Genomic DNA, 17,400 nt, shown 5'->3' on the forward strand with positions numbered 1-17,400 from the left:
GGGGGGGGGTTACTTTGTAGTACTGGGCGTTGAACCTAGGGCTTCTAGCTGGGCAAGCACTGTACCACTGAAATATGTTCCCTGTCTAAGGTCTAAGGTGTAGCCCAAGTTAGCATGTGACTTGATCATCCTGCTGTATCCTCTTTAGCATTTGCCTATTGGCAAGTGCCACTATGGTTGACAATTGATATTTTGAATCAGGTCATTCTGTGTTGGTGGCGGCTCTTTGAGCAAGGTTAACAGCACTCACTACATGTCACAACTGGAAGAAGGCGTAGGGAAAGTTAAGTTGCTTGCTGTGCCTTGATAGGACAAGTACCTACTACCACCTCCCTCCTCCTCTCCCCCTCTTTCCTTCTCCCCTCTCCCCTCCCCTCCCCTCCCCTCTCTCCCCTCTCCCCGTGTTGAGAACCACTGAGGTCAGTGAAAATGCAAGTGCAGGGTTCAGGGAGGGGGAATGGTGTGAGAGTTCCAAGCCTTGTGCCCATTTTTTAAAAATGTTTTAGGTTATATTTTATTTATGTGTACATGGGCATATGCCCATGTTTATGTGCATGCATGTATACGTATGTGGTTACACACATGCAGCATGCCGTGCATATATGATCGGAGGACAGTTGGTAAGCTAGTGTAATGGTGCACACATTCAAGAAGCAGAGGCAGGCAGCTTTCTCTGCGTCAGAGGCCAGCCTGGTCTGCAGAGCACCCCCACAAAGCCTTTTCCATAGTTCAGAGACTTGGGCCTAGGTTTGACATTTTGGTAGTAGTTCTCCTGCTTCTAGGATGCTTAGACGCTTAGACGAAAACCCCTGCCACCCAAAAGGAGGGGAGGGAGGAGAAGCGGTGTAGCTCTGCTTTAACGTTAAAGAATAAAAACAACTTTCATGAGTGAAATGTTTCAGATTGCATTTTTGAAAGCTTTCTTGTTTATAAAATAAATGTGAAGAAGGAATACTCAGCCAAATACATCACTGGACTCACCAGCTGTAAATAAATTGTGTTGAAAGTGATCCCCAACTGTTTGTTTTCTTATAGCTAAGCAGTTTCGGACTAACTTTTAAGTACCCTAGTTTCATAACCCTGAAAAGTAGCTTTCTCGGGTTTACTGAGAAAGACATAGTCAGACTTGACGCTATACATCCTAAGAGGCAGCAGAAGGCTTGCAGCCAGTAGCATTTAATGGCCAAGAATAAATTCTTGGCAAAGAGTGGTGTGTTTTAAACAGACTAAAGAGAAATAGATTTTATATTTCAATGACTTTAATATTTATTTTTAAAGAAACTTGTATCAAACTAAAAATATGCTCAGAGAGAGAGAGAGGGGAGGCCTTAGCTATTAAAGAAGCCCCTACTGGAAACATTGAGTATATTTTAACACAGTATTAGAGGAGGAACTTCACTGATGAATAAATGGGTAGAGGCAGATGTGTCACCAGTAGGAATCGAGTTTTCTTTGTGGTGAGCCAATGTCTTTGTGTGCTAAACAACCAACTGTGCCATGTCCCTGGCTCTCATTTAGGGGACAGGGTCTTACTAAGTTTCTCATGCATAGTTTGCCTTGAATTTGTAATCCTCCTGCCTCTGCTTCCGTAATACTTGGGACTACCCTAGCACAGGTATGAGGCACTGGGCATAGTTGTGAAAACCTGAATTTTGAAATTTATATTAAATTTTGAAGTGATAAATTATTAAATAAACTGGTATTTTGTCTCCCTTATAAGTTACGATAAAAATGCTTCATAGAAAAAATGTGGGTGTTTTGATGTTAATATAATAATCCCTTTTGTTCTAGCAACATCTGCATTTTTAAGATTCCAAAAAGGAATTTAATCTGTATTTTAAGACATTTCTAAGTGATGTTATTTTCTGTAAAAGGAAAAAAGATTTCAGCATCCAACAAATGGAATTTTCTTTGGCAAAGCATACATGGAAGTTTGCTACTGTTTAAAATGAAAGTTTAGGCTGGCTGTGGTGGTGGGTATGTGTAGTCTCTATGTAGTTATGGCACTCGCTGTGTGGACCATACTTATTCCCAACTCACGGAGGTCCTCCTGGTTCTGCCTAAGGAGCGCTAGGACCAAAGGTGTGCCCGCCACTCCCAGCCAGAGTGCCAGAATTTTTACTGATTTCAGAGTGTTTAAAACTGCCCTAATGTGTAACAATACTGCCCTCTAATGGGTTGAACATGGTTTTTCAAAGGAAGAGAGTCAAAGTAGACAGATACATAGTATTATTGCTTAATTATCCTACCAAGACTATATAAGTCTACTACTAATTAGTCGTTGCTTACGTCCAGCACCTAAAAGAATTATTAAAAATTGGAAATGATGCTCTTGGGAACTAGTACTTTAAGCCCAGAATTATCATGTCCCTTTGCAAAGGGACAGTCTATTGGTTTATAATAGCTAATTGTGACATGTTAGTTTTCACATCTGTGTTGTGGTAGGATTTGATTGTATTACTTACATCTTCCACGGAGGTCTGTTAACTGTCCCCCAAGCTGCCCCAACTTCACCTGCTTGCTCTCTACAAGCTAAGTGAGGATGTTCTTCAGCCAACTTATCTGTGATGCTTTTAAGATATACGTTAAAAGAAAAGTCAAGATTATTTAAAATAAAAGAATTTTGCTTTAAAAAATGTAACACACTAATTGAAAGTATGAGGCCTTTTATGAATCCAAAAGGAAGCTACTTGGCTATTTAACTTTTAATGAGAGATATGGTATATATAGAATTACCAAAACAGGTAGGTAGACGCAAGAGGATTTGGAGTTCAAGACATAGTGAGTTCAAGGCCAGCCTAGGCCACATAAGATCCTGCCTCAAAGTGACAATGAATAGGCATTTAAAAGTCTCTGGCCATGAGGAAGTAGAAGTCAGTTTCTGTTTTTGAGTAATAAATTCAAGTTAGGAAAGCACAGACTCACCATTCAGAGCACACGTGACTTACTTTGTGACGAGTGTAAATAAACTAGGGGCGGTGTATGCCCTCAGTGTTAAATATTTACCTAGCATTTGAAAGGCCCTAGGCTTCATCCTCAGCACTGCAAAATGAAATATAATGAAAAAGGATAGAAAAATGATGTAGGATTATGGGTTTTTCCTGGACAGTTTAGGTTTTTAGTGAGAGCACTGCTAATACAGTAGACTGTAGAGTCCAAGCTTAGTGAGATGTGAGGGAAGGAAATGTTGACGAACAGAAGCAAACGAAGGGCACATTTGAAATGGTCCACGTAAGTTCTGAGGTTTACCTGGGGCTTACATTGGAGGAACCTTTTTAAAAATTAATTAATTAATTAACGGTTATTTTATTTGTTTACATTTCAAATGTTATTCCCCCCCTTCCCCTTCCCGGTTTCCCCTCCACATTCTCTATCCCATTCCCCCTCCCCTTTGCCTCTATGAAGGTGCTCCCCCACCCACTCACCGCTGGGACATGAAGCCTCCAGGACCAAGGGGCTCCCCTCCGACTGATGCCAGATAAGGCCATCTGCTGAGCCTTTATTAATGTGAAGTACAGCTGCCAAGTCATAAAGTTCACTCTTTTCAAAGATTTTTAAATGTTATTTTTACTTTATGTATATGAGTGTTTGCCTAAATGTATATGCATAAATGTATGTTAAGTCTGGTGCCAGCAGAGGTCAGAAGAAGGCATCAGATACCCTGGAACTGGAGTTACAGACTGTTGTGAGCCACAATATGGGTGCCGGGAACCAAGCCCAGGTCCTCTGGAGAGGTGGCCACTGCTCTTAACTGCTGAGCTGCTCTCCTGCCTTATTTTTACATTTTTTGCTTTCTTGGTTTTTTGTTTGTTTGTTTGTTCGTTTTTGTTTTTTATTTTTTCAAGACAGGGTTTCTCTGTGTTGCCCTGGCTGTCCTGGAACTCACTTTGTAGACCAGGCTGGCCTCGAACTCAGAAATCTGCCTGCCTCTGCCTCCCAAGTGCTAGGATTAAAGGCGTGTGCCACCACCGCCCAGCTTGTTTTTACATTTTTAAGTTTTATCAAGTTTTTTTTTTTTTTTTTCAGACAGGGTTTTCGTCTGTGGTTCAGGGAGGCTTTAAATTCCCAATCCTAACTCAACTTCCCAGATCCTAGGATTGAAAGCATGTACCCACAGCTGTCAATTCACTGTTCTAAAGGGTGGATTTCACGTGTTCTTAGTCCTTTGAGTTGGCCAATTATCATTTAATTCCAGACATTTTAATATAGTAGCATTTGTGCATATGTATATATATATATCTGTGGTCACATGTATGAATGTGTTCGTGTGGAAACCACAGGTTGATGTCAGGAATCTATCTCATTCTCTTTTCTTTATTTTATTTTATTTTATTTTATTTTCCTGAACTAGGAGTCCACCAGGTTGGCTAGTCTACTTAACCAGCTTGTCTGTCCTAGAATACAGTCTCTGTCTCCTGTGTGCTAGGGCACATCATCCACAGACTCCTTAAGCATTTTTTGCATACATCCCATTAACTAATCTGTGGTTTTAGATATTTGTAATGAGTCTGATCATAAATTGATGGACATTAAGGTTGTTACTTTTTGGCTGTTAATAACATTGCTGTGAACATTTCTGCTTCTCATGATTTAATTTTCCTTGCGTATCTAAACAGAAATAGAATTGCTGGTGATAGAGTAACCATGTTTAACATTTGCCCCATTTCACTGTCCAGTCAGCAATGCATGTGTATAACTTACATAAGCAAATAATACATGAATTTGCATGAACAATGTTAATGCAATGTTTCACAGAAACATGGGATGTTAGTTTCTTTCCTCTAACTGAATTAGTAAAATTCTTATCAGTCAAGCAGACCAGGTAGAAGTCGTGCGGTGCGATGTAGTGCAAACCGGTTACCTTAGCACTTGGGAGACTGAAGCAAGGCAAGCTGGAGTTCAGCCTGGGCCACACAGTAATGAAACTCTGAGGGGAAGGAAGGTTACCAGGAGCAACCTTGGCATGCACACTGTCCTGTGTGGTATTTAAAATGTTCAGTGTTCTCTGTGCCACTTTGTAAGTGGTAGGTATTGGGTTTTATCTAATGAAGCAGTAGCCCTAAAACCAACCTTTTCTTGTCCTAGTGCTTGGCTGTCTGGCTACGAAGACCCTGTGGTATCTCGAATTAATATGAGAATACAAGATCTCACAGGACTGGATGTTTCTACAGCCGAGGAGTTACAGGTAAGCAGCCAGTGTCTTAAGTTACTCCCACGTCTCCAGGAGGCCCTTTAGACTTGCTGGCACTGAACAGGAAGTGCTGACCTAAATAATCCCTACGGACACAAGTGACCCTGTAAGCCCAAGCATGCGAAGGACATAATAATCAACTGCAGAAACTGGAAATGGAAGAGGCATGCTACTAAGCTTACTACTAAGTATACTCTTAAAATTTCAAATTATTTATATTTTTATTATATCCTGTGTGCATGCATACGTATGTATATGCTGTGTTTGGTGGCACATACCTTTACACCCAGCCATCCCACTAGTCCCTAATTTTTCTTGTTAATTTCTAGACTCAGTCTACTTGTTGAATGTCTGGAGTGAAATTTGGCTTTTTAAAGGTGTTCTTTAACCATATACCATACGGTTTGCCTTGGTTTACATGTGGTTACCTGGTTGTGACCTCATCACCAGGCTTTAATTCCAGACGTCTCCATCACACTAGCAAGAAACTGCACGCACGCCCTGAGCAGTAACTTCCTAGTCCCCTTCCTAAGCCTCTGGCAACCACTAGCTACTTTGTGCTCCTATGGATGGACTTATTCTGGATATTTTTATAGGGGTTGTTTAGTATGTGGCTTGTCTGTAAGGTTCCTTTCACTAAACACCATGTTGGCAAGGTTTACTGAGGTCGAAGCGTGTACTCCACTTCCTTCCTTTTCACGGCACAGTCCTCTGTGCTCTGTGGATTCTCATCTGGCTGCTCATTAGTTGGTGGGTACTGGGTACCTTCTGCTTTGCTGCTGTGGATGATTCTGCGTGCGAGGTTTTGTAGGAGCAAACATGGAAGTTCCGTGTGTTACGAATGAGAGTGGAGTCGCGTGATCGTCCTGCACTTAACATTTGAAGAGCTTTCAACAGTTTTCCTTAGCGGGTGCAGCAGCAGCACATGCAGGTCCCAGTTGTGTCTCCTTGACAACACCTTCTTCTCCAGGGTTCGTGCAGCCTGGCAGGAGCTGGGGCTGCTGCTTCCTGGGCTCACTTGCATGTTCCTGATGGGCTTATTAGTCATTTCTGTTGTTCTGTTAATTTGTGGTCTTTATATATTCTGGATACTAGTCCTTTATCAGATAAACGTCTTATAGATTTTAAATCCCACTCTGTGACCTGTCCTCATTTTCTCAGGGGTGTTCATTAGCACAGGTTTTAATCTGTGTGTTTGGTTCATGTATTTGCACCCAGGGGAAGTGAGACGAAGGTGTTGGGTGTCGTGCTCTGTCACTCCTGCCTTCTTTCCTTGAGACAGGATCTCAGTGAGCCCCAGTGAGCCTTTCTCCCTCCCTAGTGCTGGCCTTACACGTGGGCACAGCTGTGCCCTGCTCTTAAACACATGGATGCCAGGAACTCAGATCCTCACACCTGGGCAGCAAGCACTCTTACCCCTGAGCCCTCTACCCCATGACTTCTTACCTACTGATGCAGTTTGCTGTGTCACTTTCTGTTGCCTTGCCTTTAGGTATTTAAGAAGCCATTACCTAATCCACAGTCAGCTGTATTTCCTATAGTAGTAATAGCTTCAGTTCTCTTTCTCCATGTGCTAGGAACTAAACCTCAGGTCTTACACATGTGACCATACACTCTGCCCTTGGCCCTAAAGAATTCTGTTATTACTTACATTCAAGTCTTAGGTCCATTTTGGATGATGTCTTACATGTGGTATTGTGAGGGAGGTGGGGTCCAGTTTCGTTACTTCCAACTGGATGTCAATTGCCCTAGTACCATTTATAGAAATCTCCCCCTGCTCTCATTGGAGAACTAAGTATTGTACTTTTAGTTGAAAAACATTAATAGTTTGAGTGTCCTTTTTTCCCTTGTCACAGTTTTAGAGTGGGCCAGGGTGCTCCTTGTACCACGTCATACTTCTGAGTTTGGGTTTTCCCCTTTGTCCTTTCAGTGCTCTGAGGAGGACTCCTGAGGACTCCTGTGGTGATCACACACACACACACACACACACACACACATACACACACACACACACACACACACATACACACACACACACACACACGTGTTCTCCTTTTCATTAATCTGCCGTCATGCGGTCCCCAAGATGCTTGCCTAGAGGCTGTCAGATGGCAGTGAGCATGGTTCTTTCACATCTGTCCCTGCACGCACACACTATGAGTTTCATTTCTACACTCTTGTACTACTGTTCTGTCATCTCTTGTAGACTGTCACACAGATTTATCACAGGAGACAAGGAGGTGCCACACTGTAGGCCTTGCTGTCTGCATGATCCTGAGGTGTAGCTTTCACTGCCAAGTTGTTAAATGAGAACCAGCAGCAAGCTGGTTCATAGCACAGCAGCTGAGCTGACACTCAGCCATGGCACTGAGGTCTGTGTGCCTCGAGCAGGCGGCCGGTATGAAGGAGTGGCTTACATTGCCTTTTATTCTGTGATAATCTGCCTTGGTGTTTATCTGGTTTTTGGTTGGTTGGTTGATTTCATTTTGATTTTTCCACGCAGGGTTTCTCTGTGTGGCACTGGCTGTCCTGAACTCAAATCTGTAGACCAGGCAGGCCTTAAACTTAGAGATCTACCTGCCGCTGTTTCCCGAATGCTGGCATTAAAGGTGTACACCACTACAACCCAGCTTAAACATCGTTTTGATGTCTTTTTCTCCCCTAGCCTAGTTTACCCTACTTTTACAACCTCCTAGAATTGTTACATTTCTACTTCCTAGAGGATCCAAGTGCTTGTACAAGGTAACAGAGCACACAGTGTCACACTTGACAGCGCCTTAGTTGTCTTCTATTTCCCAGCAGTTTATTTTGTTAAAGACAGTATCATTCTCACTGTATATTGTGTTTCAGCTGTGACATGGACTTAGACTGAATGCTTCCGTTGCCTCTTCTGCCCCTTCACTGGGGCACCATGGTAACTGATGCTCTTAGGACCCACAGCAGGAGTGATTACATCGGTTTGGACTTTTCCCCCTTTAACCTTAAGTGAGAAAAATTATGTAAAGGAAAATGTATTTTTGTTAAGTGCACTGGGTTAGAGAGATGGCTGCGTAGTTAACGGCATAGCTGCTCTTCCAAGGGACCCAGGTTCAGTTTTCAACACCCACAGTGTAGCTCACACCTTCTGTGATTCCATTTCTGGGGGACCTAGTACCCACTTCTTGCCTCCACAGGTTCCAGCACACATGATGCACATACAAATATACACTCATGAAGGCTTATAACATACAAACTTTTAAAAAGAATTTATAGTTTACTTAGCTATATAAGCTATATTCTTAGGATGGAGGATCCTAAGGTACTAGGGGTTGGACTCAGAACCTCATTCATGCTGTGGAAACTCTGCATCCTTGAGTGGTAATATTAGTACTTCTTAGTCTTCTCTCTTCTTTCCTTCAGGTAGCAAATTATGGAGTTGGAGGACAGTATGAGCCCCATTTTGACTTTGCAAGGGTAAGTGAAAGAAAGAGTAATTAACTCACTTAGGTTAGGGACTCCATGTTTAAAGACGAAGTCTTCATGACACGTGTTTAAGACAGAAGGCTTGATTGGGCGTGAGTGGGGCGGGAGCAGCTGTAATGAGGTTTTTCAGTGAGAGATGAAGCTTAAGTTCAGGTACAGAAGGAAACACGGACAGCTGCGGGGCTGTGGGCAGTACATTGATCCCTGAGCAGTAATGGGCTGTCCAGCTGCAGCAGGGACAGGAGCAGGGTGCACTACCTGGGGGAGGCTGAAAGACAAGGAGCCCCGTGAGAGAGCAGATACTGAGCATGCAAAGCCCACAAGTCAGGGCCCAGCGAGGCAGATGGAGGAGGAGTGTGAGTGGGTGTGGTCAGGAGGAGGATCTTTGCTGATTCTGTCTTAGTATAAAACCACATTGCCTGATTGACAGGTATGACAGGAGATCCTAAAAAGCCTTCTCAGCAGAGAACAACAACAAAACCCCTCATAAAAGGCTTTTAAGACTTTCAGTTCAATGCATTGTTGAGCCTGGAGGAGCATAAAGGTTATTTCCCGCAGGCACACTGAAGCCTGGACAGCTGTCGGCTGGGGATGAGGCAGGAAGACACACTGCTGGCAGCACCTAGAGCTTTCGGGTGCCAGCTCTGAGAGAGGACTGGCCTCTAGTCAGATTACAGTCAGTTGGGGAAGGGCGGACTGACAGGAGCTACTCTCTGGGAGTTTTAAAGCACAGACCCAGCCTCCTGACAAAGGTCAAAGCTGCTCAGGGTGGAAATGTTCCTCAGTGTGACAAAAGCAGGCTTCATTCTCCCTGCAGATTTAAAAACCGACAGTACCTAAGGTAGGCTGAGAAGAACTCGGCAGCCACAGCGTGCCCTGAGTTGCTTGCATACTGTGTGTGTCACCTGTAACAAAATCGACAAAAATGACAAAATAGCAAAGGGAAGTTCTAAATAGGAAAATGTTAACATTTAGAATTTAAAGGATATAGGGGGGGTTTGTTTGTTTGTTTGTTTTTAAGATAAAAGACAAGTGAAGTGAATTATTGAGCAATAGGTGTGAAATACTTACAAGAACTCATTTAAGAGTGAGAAGCAAACTGGAGTCCAGGAGCTGAGAGATCATGAGACTCCATTAAAGTGTGTCATTATTAAATCTCACTTAACCAGGTCTTACCACAATCGTAAGCTTCTAACACTAATACTGTGCTGTGAGATTCACAGACTCCACCTCCTGTGCTCTCCAGGGGAGAAGCAGGCGTCCAGTCCCGGAACAACTCTCCTGGCTTTATCTTAGATCCCCATGTTCTTTTCCTGTGGGATCTTGCAGAAGCTGCAGTTTTGTCTCTTCTCCACTTACTCTCTGATACTGAAGTCAGGGTTTTGATGATATCTGGTTAAAAGTCCCATTACAAATTTACAACATTATCTTAGCTTTGAGATAATCATTGATTCCTATAAGTAGCAAATGAGAGTACAGGGCACCCCCGTGAACCTCTCCCAACACGCACAGCCCCAGTCTGCAGTGTGCCATGTGCATATTCATGGCACGCACTGTGATGTCACCAGTTCTGCTTACTTGTCAAATGGCTCTGCACTTCTGGTATAAGGTGACCTTATGTAATCCTATGGTGCCCAAGGTCTATCACTGTCACAAGGCTCCCTGTAGTGGTTGTTACCCCACACACCCTTCTCACATCCTTCCGCTAGCACCATTAGACAGGAGAACACACTATTATTCAGTCAGAAAACAGATGTAGAGTTTGTGTTCTCTGATGATTTTGCATGTATATGTGCTGGATTGAGCCCTTGAAAGACTAGTGGGACACAGCACACTGGCGGGCACAGGCAGCATTTGGGGTGTGTCCTTCCACTTACTACTGCTGTGCCCCTGGAGTGTTCACATTACTGAATTTATACCATTCACTGTTTTATCCACAGAAAGATGAGCCGGATGCCTTTAGAGAGCTTGGGACAGGAAATAGGATTGCCACGTGGTTGTTCTATGTAAGTAACAGCTAAATGTTTGTTTTGGATTTAGTTGCAGGGCTCACTTATTCGGGCATACTTTATGAAGTTGGTTTGGAGTGGGTCCTGTTTAGCATTCTTAAGTTTTTATTATCCAAGTACCTTTGAGGGAGATGGTCTGGAGTCATCTGACTACATCATGAGTTCCCAGCTAGCCTGGGTGTCAAAATACAAAAAGGGCTGGGGCTGGGGCTGGGGCTGGGGCTGGGGCTGGGGCTGGGGCTGGGGCTGGGGCTGGGGCTGGGGCTCTATGCTTCCTTTAGCATGCAGGAAGGTTTGGGTTTGATTAAACTCAGGGCCTAAAGTACATTAAGCAAACACTCTTCCTACAAGAACAACTCCAAAATTAACTTAATATTTGTTTCACTTTTCTATTACATGACAAATTACCCCAAAACTTTTCCACACTCTGTGGGGAGAGGGAGAAGCGGTACATCAAACCAGAGGTCTCCTGTGTGTTCTGGGTGGCTTTAAGTAATAGTCATTATTTCCTCCTATAGCAGAGATGTTAATGGGGTTAACACCCTGTTCAGCTCTCTCACACACTTATGCACTAGGATCTTCTGGAAGGCGTATGCAGATGGGGCTCTGTGGCCACCGTCTGTACAGTCCCAGCCAGTCTGTGTGGCTAGACATCCTCACAGCCTGGGGAGTAGTAAGCCTCTCAGAAAGAAAATTGTACATGGCATGGCATTTTTACAGCCCGTCTTTAGGAGTCCCGAGTGTCCTTCCCAAGGTGTTTTTAAGTCGCACCTGCTAGAGTGTTTATGCTTCCTCTGAGCTCCGTCTTCAGCCCCTCCCAGCTTCGAGGGGAGTGAATGTGGGCTGCACCACTTGAAATGGGCTCCAGAGCAGGTGGAGCTCAAAATCCCATGCAGTCAGAATGTATTACATTGGGAAACTACACTTTGTTAGTGGTGTGACCCTTATTTTTAAAATATGCTTTAGAAGGGCATGGTGGCATAGAGTTTTAACAACTTAAAGTACTTGTTTTAGAGGTGGCTTTATGATACAATACATAGTTGGGCTTTGTTTGATATTTTCTGATTTTATGGTTAAAAATCTTCACATTGTGGTGCGGTTGAGGTTCCTTAGTGTGTGCTGTTTTTTCTGTTAATTTAGGTTTGTATTTTCATTCTAGGTCAACTTTATGATAACTATATATAATTCTTTAATCTGGGTGGGTTGTTTTTTGGTTTTGTTTTTGTTTTTTTCTTCGTTTAAATTTTCTCTAGAGAAGGATTGGAAATGGCTCAGTCATTAAAGTATTGAACAAAACACGAGGCCCTAAATTTAGATTTTCAGCCCTCAACAAAAAGCCAGGCCTGGTGGTATACATCTTTATTCCCTGTACTGGGAAGGCAGACAGGAGAATGCCTGAGGTTTGCTGGCCAGCCAGCCTAGCTGAGTAGTGAGCTCCTGGTGAGAGGTCTGACTGAGCAGGAAACCCTGTGTCACAAAATGAGGTGGACAGTAATTGAGAGGAGACGCCTGCTGTCAGTCTCTGCCCTTTACACACACGTAACGTACAACAGAGAGAAACTTTATGTAAGCAGATATTTACTGAGTGCCAACTATTAGTGAGGACTTATTCCGTACACTGAAGATTGTCAGCAAGTGAAACCTGAGTTCTGCCTTCTAGAGAGGACATTCAACTTGAAAATGCTTACGTGCACTTCTCATTACCTCATTATTTACTTTAAGATGTTTCTTTTCCGAGTTATAAAGGCGACTGCCCAATTCTAGCTCCATCTTCCTCTGTCGTTAGTAACTTGGGTGCATGCGTCTAAACTGTATAGCATGTTAAACCAAACAACCCAGCCATACCTAAGCAAGCCTCCAGTGTCCATTCAGCATCTGCTCCACCTCTCAGGGTTTCTACCCTCGTTTCTCTTGTAGATGAGCGATGTGTCTGCTGGAGGAGCTACTGTTTTTCCTGAAGTGGGAGCCAGTGTTTGGCCCAAAAAAGTGAGTATGGTTTGTTGAGCCTTTTTCTCCTGAGTTAGAGCTGTACCTACAGTTAGTGGCTCAGGCAATGCGCTACATTTTCAAACGACATCCATCCCCAAGTAAAGGTTGGGCCAACGTTATGGTCTTAACTTCCATATGGTCAAGAAAACATCTGAAAGGGATGGACCCACAGAGTTAGAGAGCAGCATGTACTACTATAGAGGGGACAGGCAAGTGTAAGTACCGCGGAAAGTGGAAAGCTGGCATTTCACTGAGTGATGACACTGACTGTTCTCCACAGGGCACTGCTGTCTTAGCATATACTACTATAGAGGGAACAGGCAAGTGTAAGTACCGCGGAAAGTGGAAAGCTGGCATTTCACTGAGTGATGACACTGACTGTTCTCCACAGGGCACTGCTGTCTTCTGGTATAATCTGTTTGCCAGTGGGGAAGGAGATTACAGTACACGGCATGCAGCCTGTCCCGTGCTAGTTGGAAACAAATGGGGTAAGTAGTTCCTCTATTCTCAGAGAAATGAGTCATTTCACTTTGAAACTACTAGAACCTGTACCTTAAAACAGAAAGCTTTCTCCCATGGATTTGCCAGCATGGATTCACATTGTGTGAGGTTCAGCCAAGCCTGTCTCTGATCTGAATATAAATTTACGTCTCATAGATGAGCGGTTCAGTGAGATTGTTTCGCAGGTGCATGCTCCTTCTCCAGCTGATTCTGCGAGAAGCATTAGTTGGAAAGTTAGTATTTCCCCTTGAAAGGTTACAGTTGGAGACTGTGTCCTACTGGGTTAGTCAGAATATGGCCCAGTGCAGCCTGCTGACCAAGGTGGAAGAGGAGAGGGAGAGGGAACCTTCCTAAGCCTTAGGTTAATTTTTGTTTCCTCAGCACACAACAGTTATTTTTAAAGGAATGTTAAGTGCCAGGATAGATTTGGTAAAGGCCCCTGGCTTTAGTGCAGAATTTAAGAGCCCCCCCCCCTTTGCAGACCATACAGGCATAGGATTGACTCATTAACAACTAAAATTGAGAAAGAAACAGGTTTAAGCTGGGCATGGTGGCGCATGCCTTTAATTCCAGCACTCGGGAGGCAGAGGCAGGTGGATTTCTGAGTTCGAGGCCAGCCTGGTCTACAAAGTGAGTTCCAGGACAGCCAGGGCTATACAGAGAAACCCTGTCTCAAAAAAACAAACAGGTTTAATGTATGTTAACCCAGTGTACGAGTTTCAGTGTATCAGTGCCACATTTCAGATGCTCACAATCTGTATGTCTAGAGGTTATCACATAACCACTGTAAAGAGGCCTGTTCAGCAAGGACTTAGAATTCCCTGGCTGATTATGATGCTTATGAAATGTTGGGACGCATTGAGGACAGCAGACAGGGAAAACAGATTTAGAGACTCTGCTCTGTTGTATGCATGGGCAACAAGAGGTCTAGTCGTAAACAGCAGCAAAAAGTCTTGGCTCAAAAATAGAAGAAAAATTGACCAGTTGATGAATAAAGATTGGGTACCAGAGAGGTGATGATAATGAGTGTAGGAACCTTGTTCAGATATGTTGATCAAGTCAAGGAATGCAAGAATAGCCTGGTCTACAGAGTGAATTCCAAGACAGCCATAGCTATACAATTTCTCTAACTCTGTCTGGAAACCCAAACATCATGAATCCAAGACAAGAGTATGAATATGTGATAGCAAAGATGTCTGGGACCCTTTCCAAAAGAGGAGTTGTCTTCCTTTCTGCCTTTGGGTTTGGAGGGAGGGCTTGGAAGAGGTCAACGCGCTGTCCACACTGGCTCTTAGCACCTCCTGTAGCTCACTGTAAGCCTCACTAGGTGTGCGCGTATGGCTCTTATGTTTCCAACATTGTCCAGTGTATGCAGCATCTACCTAGGTCTGGCTTTTAATCTTAAACTTTTCATCTGTGTTGAAACTGCTGTAGGCAAGCTTTTGGATCAGAAGAACATTCTTTTTTCCCTCTCACAGTATCCAACAAATGGCTCCATGAACGTGGACAAGAATTTCGAAGGCCGTGCACCCTGTCAGAATTGGAATGACAACCAGGCTTCCCTTGGCTCCTGTTGTCCTCTAACGCACCAGGCACGATCGCTGATTATAACTCTCAGACGTTTACAGCTGACTAACACTCCATGATTAATAGGGTCATGAGCCTCATCCTCGTGTCTCATCTGTGGACAATCACTTATTTTGTGGATTTTTTTTTTTAATTAGCTCAATCACCACACTATGTAAAACTTATGGTTCACTTATCACAGGATACAGGACATTTAAAATGAGGAACCTAATCTTGTGTTTAAAAGAGCTTTTGGTTAATTTTTTTTAAAAAGCATTCAGGAGTAGATTTCACCACATATCAGGAGCTGGTGGAGCAGGCGAGGCTGTGTGGCAGGCGAGCAGATGCCTGTGGTCATACAGACGGCAGGCATGCAGACGCCCGTGCGCTGCTCTTCCGCTGTGTGGACTGCTGAGCACTGGTAACTAACTAGGGCCCAGTCAGGTCTGCTATTCCACCTGCAGAGATCCTATTACTTAAACTCTTTTTATCAAATCCCCCTCCTCACCACGGTGAATTCAGCCAGTCTGAGAAAATTACTTTGTTCAAAAAGTCCTGCAGAACTGGCCCCCCAACCGGATGCTCAGACTTCGCCCTTTCCCTCAGTGACTGCTGGTTGTCCGAGACTGTTCCAAGTGCCGATCCGCTGCAGCAGGCGCTGGTGTCGGCATTCTGATTAAATTCTGTGCCTTAGGAGACGGGGAGTTAGAAAATGGACAGGTCCTTGTACTGAGGGAGTTGATTTTTAAAAAGAAATGTTTTATAAGAAGCCAAGATGTTTGTTTTTTCCATTCTGAAATGTGTTATGATAACAATGACCTATTTATGATCTTAAATCTTTTTTTTTTTTAAAACAGTCTCTGTGTGGTATTTTCATGTTTAAATCCAAATGTAAGAATTGAGTGCTACTCCCAGGCCCATTCTAATTTACTTCTTTACTGCATAGAGCTTAGATTTACTATTCATGGTTAAACATTCGTCACCCAGAACAGGCTTCCTTGGGATAAGCTTCGGAGCATTTGTCCCAAGACGGTGACGCTTTGGTATGAGTTGTTACAGTAAAGACACTTGCAGTTTCTCTTAGTCAGAAGCAGGAACGTGGTCTTGAGGCCCTGCACTTGATGAATATGAAGGAATTCTTTACACGGGGCTCCAGCTCATTTTAATTCTCTGGGAAAGTAGATATTAAAATGAGCTGTGTCCATCACAAGGATTTTAGCAAAAAATATCAAAGATTAAGTTCAGCAATTTAAACTGATTTTATAACCAAACTGTTTTAAAAAACAAACAGGCTGGAAATGGTGGGCCCATATCTTTGGTCCTAGCACTTAGGAGGCAGCAGCAGCAGAATCTCTCTGAGTTCAAAGACAGCCTGACCTACATAGTGAGTTCTGGGTCAGCCAGGGCTACATAGAGAGATCCCATCTCAAAAACAGGCAAAACAAGTTCTTTTATAGCTTAGTCAGAGCACCAGTGTGAGTCCCTGGCTTCCATTCCCACTACCAAAACCCTGTGTTCTAGCTAACATGAACGCAACAGATTTTACAAGTGAAATGGGGATTTCAAGGCGAAAAAACAGTTCTGTCACAAGGTGTTAGCAAGTAGCTTGTAAGTTAGGAAGCTAACATATGCATCAGCCTGCCTGTATCCTGAGTCCTGATGAGAAAGTGGGGACTTTGTTGAAACCAGCAATGGCCTATAAACACGTGAAGAAACACTCCACCTCTGGGCCTTTAAGGAGATCAGCAGTGTTAACCCAGGGTCCTATCAGGACAGTAAAGTTGCCTAGAATGTGTGAGATCTGTTATTATGGAAAAGTTCCTCACAATTCGACTTCCTATCATCAGTTTCTGAGTATGAAATGAAGACGGGGTGGAATGTTTATACCAGTGCTCATAACAGGATTATTTGTAATCACCGTAAAGAGGAAGCCACCTATGTTGAGAAACAGGTGAGTGGAGAAACGATGGCATGTGCATTAGAAAAATAGCCACAGCCAATTCACCCCGCTCAACATGGACGAGCCCACTTACACGAGATCCCTAGAGGAGCCGATGGTGCCTGAGCCGAGATGAGATACTTGGGGTTAGCATTTACTGGGTGTGTTGCACAGCAATGTAATACATTTACTGTGATCTCAATACACTCTTTGACTTCAGATTTACTTTCTATGTACAACTGTTTTGTCTGCATGTATGTATGTGTACCTCATGCAAGTTTGGAGCCCTTGGCTATCAGAAGCAGACATCAGATTCTCTGGGGCCCCTTAGAGTTGGCTGTTAACCATTACATCGATGCTGGCAAATGAACTCTAGTCATCTGTAAGAACAGCAAGAGCCAAGCCATCTTTCCAGCCCCTAAACACATATAAAGAGAAGTAGAGTCGAGCATGCCCAAGGTCAACCTTCAGTCTGCTCCAAACTCACAAGGTTACGTTTGATAATTTAAATAATTGTATTACATCCTAATTCTTTTTATAAGTCCTCCAGATTGAAAGCAAGGAAATCTTTACATCCATGTTTGTGATTGTAGTACCATTAGTCCTGTTGACCAAAGGTGGAAACAATATTTATCTATAATTGAGAGGATGGGTGAAGGTAAAAGAACAAGATGATTTTTAAAATCTGAAAAGAATTGACAAACATTGAAAATGAGAAAATCACACTGTAGGACCACGAATAT

General features: G+C 43.4%; 1 protein-coding gene across 2 annotated transcripts in view; it reads left to right on the forward strand.

Annotated features, from left to right (window-relative positions):
• P4ha1 (prolyl 4-hydroxylase subunit alpha 1) overlaps nt 1-16,882 on the forward strand; it is a 52,552-nt gene extending 35,670 nt beyond the window's left edge. For both annotated transcript variants that reach the window (XM_021173714.2, XM_021173713.2), the window contains exons 10-15: nt 5,086-5,185; nt 8,591-8,644; nt 10,594-10,659; nt 12,580-12,648; nt 13,043-13,139; nt 14,631-16,882. In XM_021173714.2, coding sequence (XP_021029373.1) covers nt 5,086-5,185; nt 8,591-8,644; nt 10,594-10,659; nt 12,580-12,648; nt 13,043-13,139; nt 14,631-14,701 — 457 coding nt within the window. In that variant the 3' untranslated portion in view covers nt 14,702-16,882. The remainder of the gene's footprint in view (nt 1-5,085; nt 5,186-8,590; nt 8,645-10,593; nt 10,660-12,579; nt 12,649-13,042; nt 13,140-14,630) is intronic.
• The last annotated feature ends 518 nt before the right edge of the window (nt 16,883-17,400 follow it).

Source organism: Mus caroli, chromosome 10, assembly GCF_900094665.2.
Source record: "Mus caroli chromosome 10, CAROLI_EIJ_v1.1, whole genome shotgun sequence".
Classification (NCBI taxonomy): domain Eukaryota; kingdom Metazoa; phylum Chordata; class Mammalia; order Rodentia; family Muridae; genus Mus; species Mus caroli.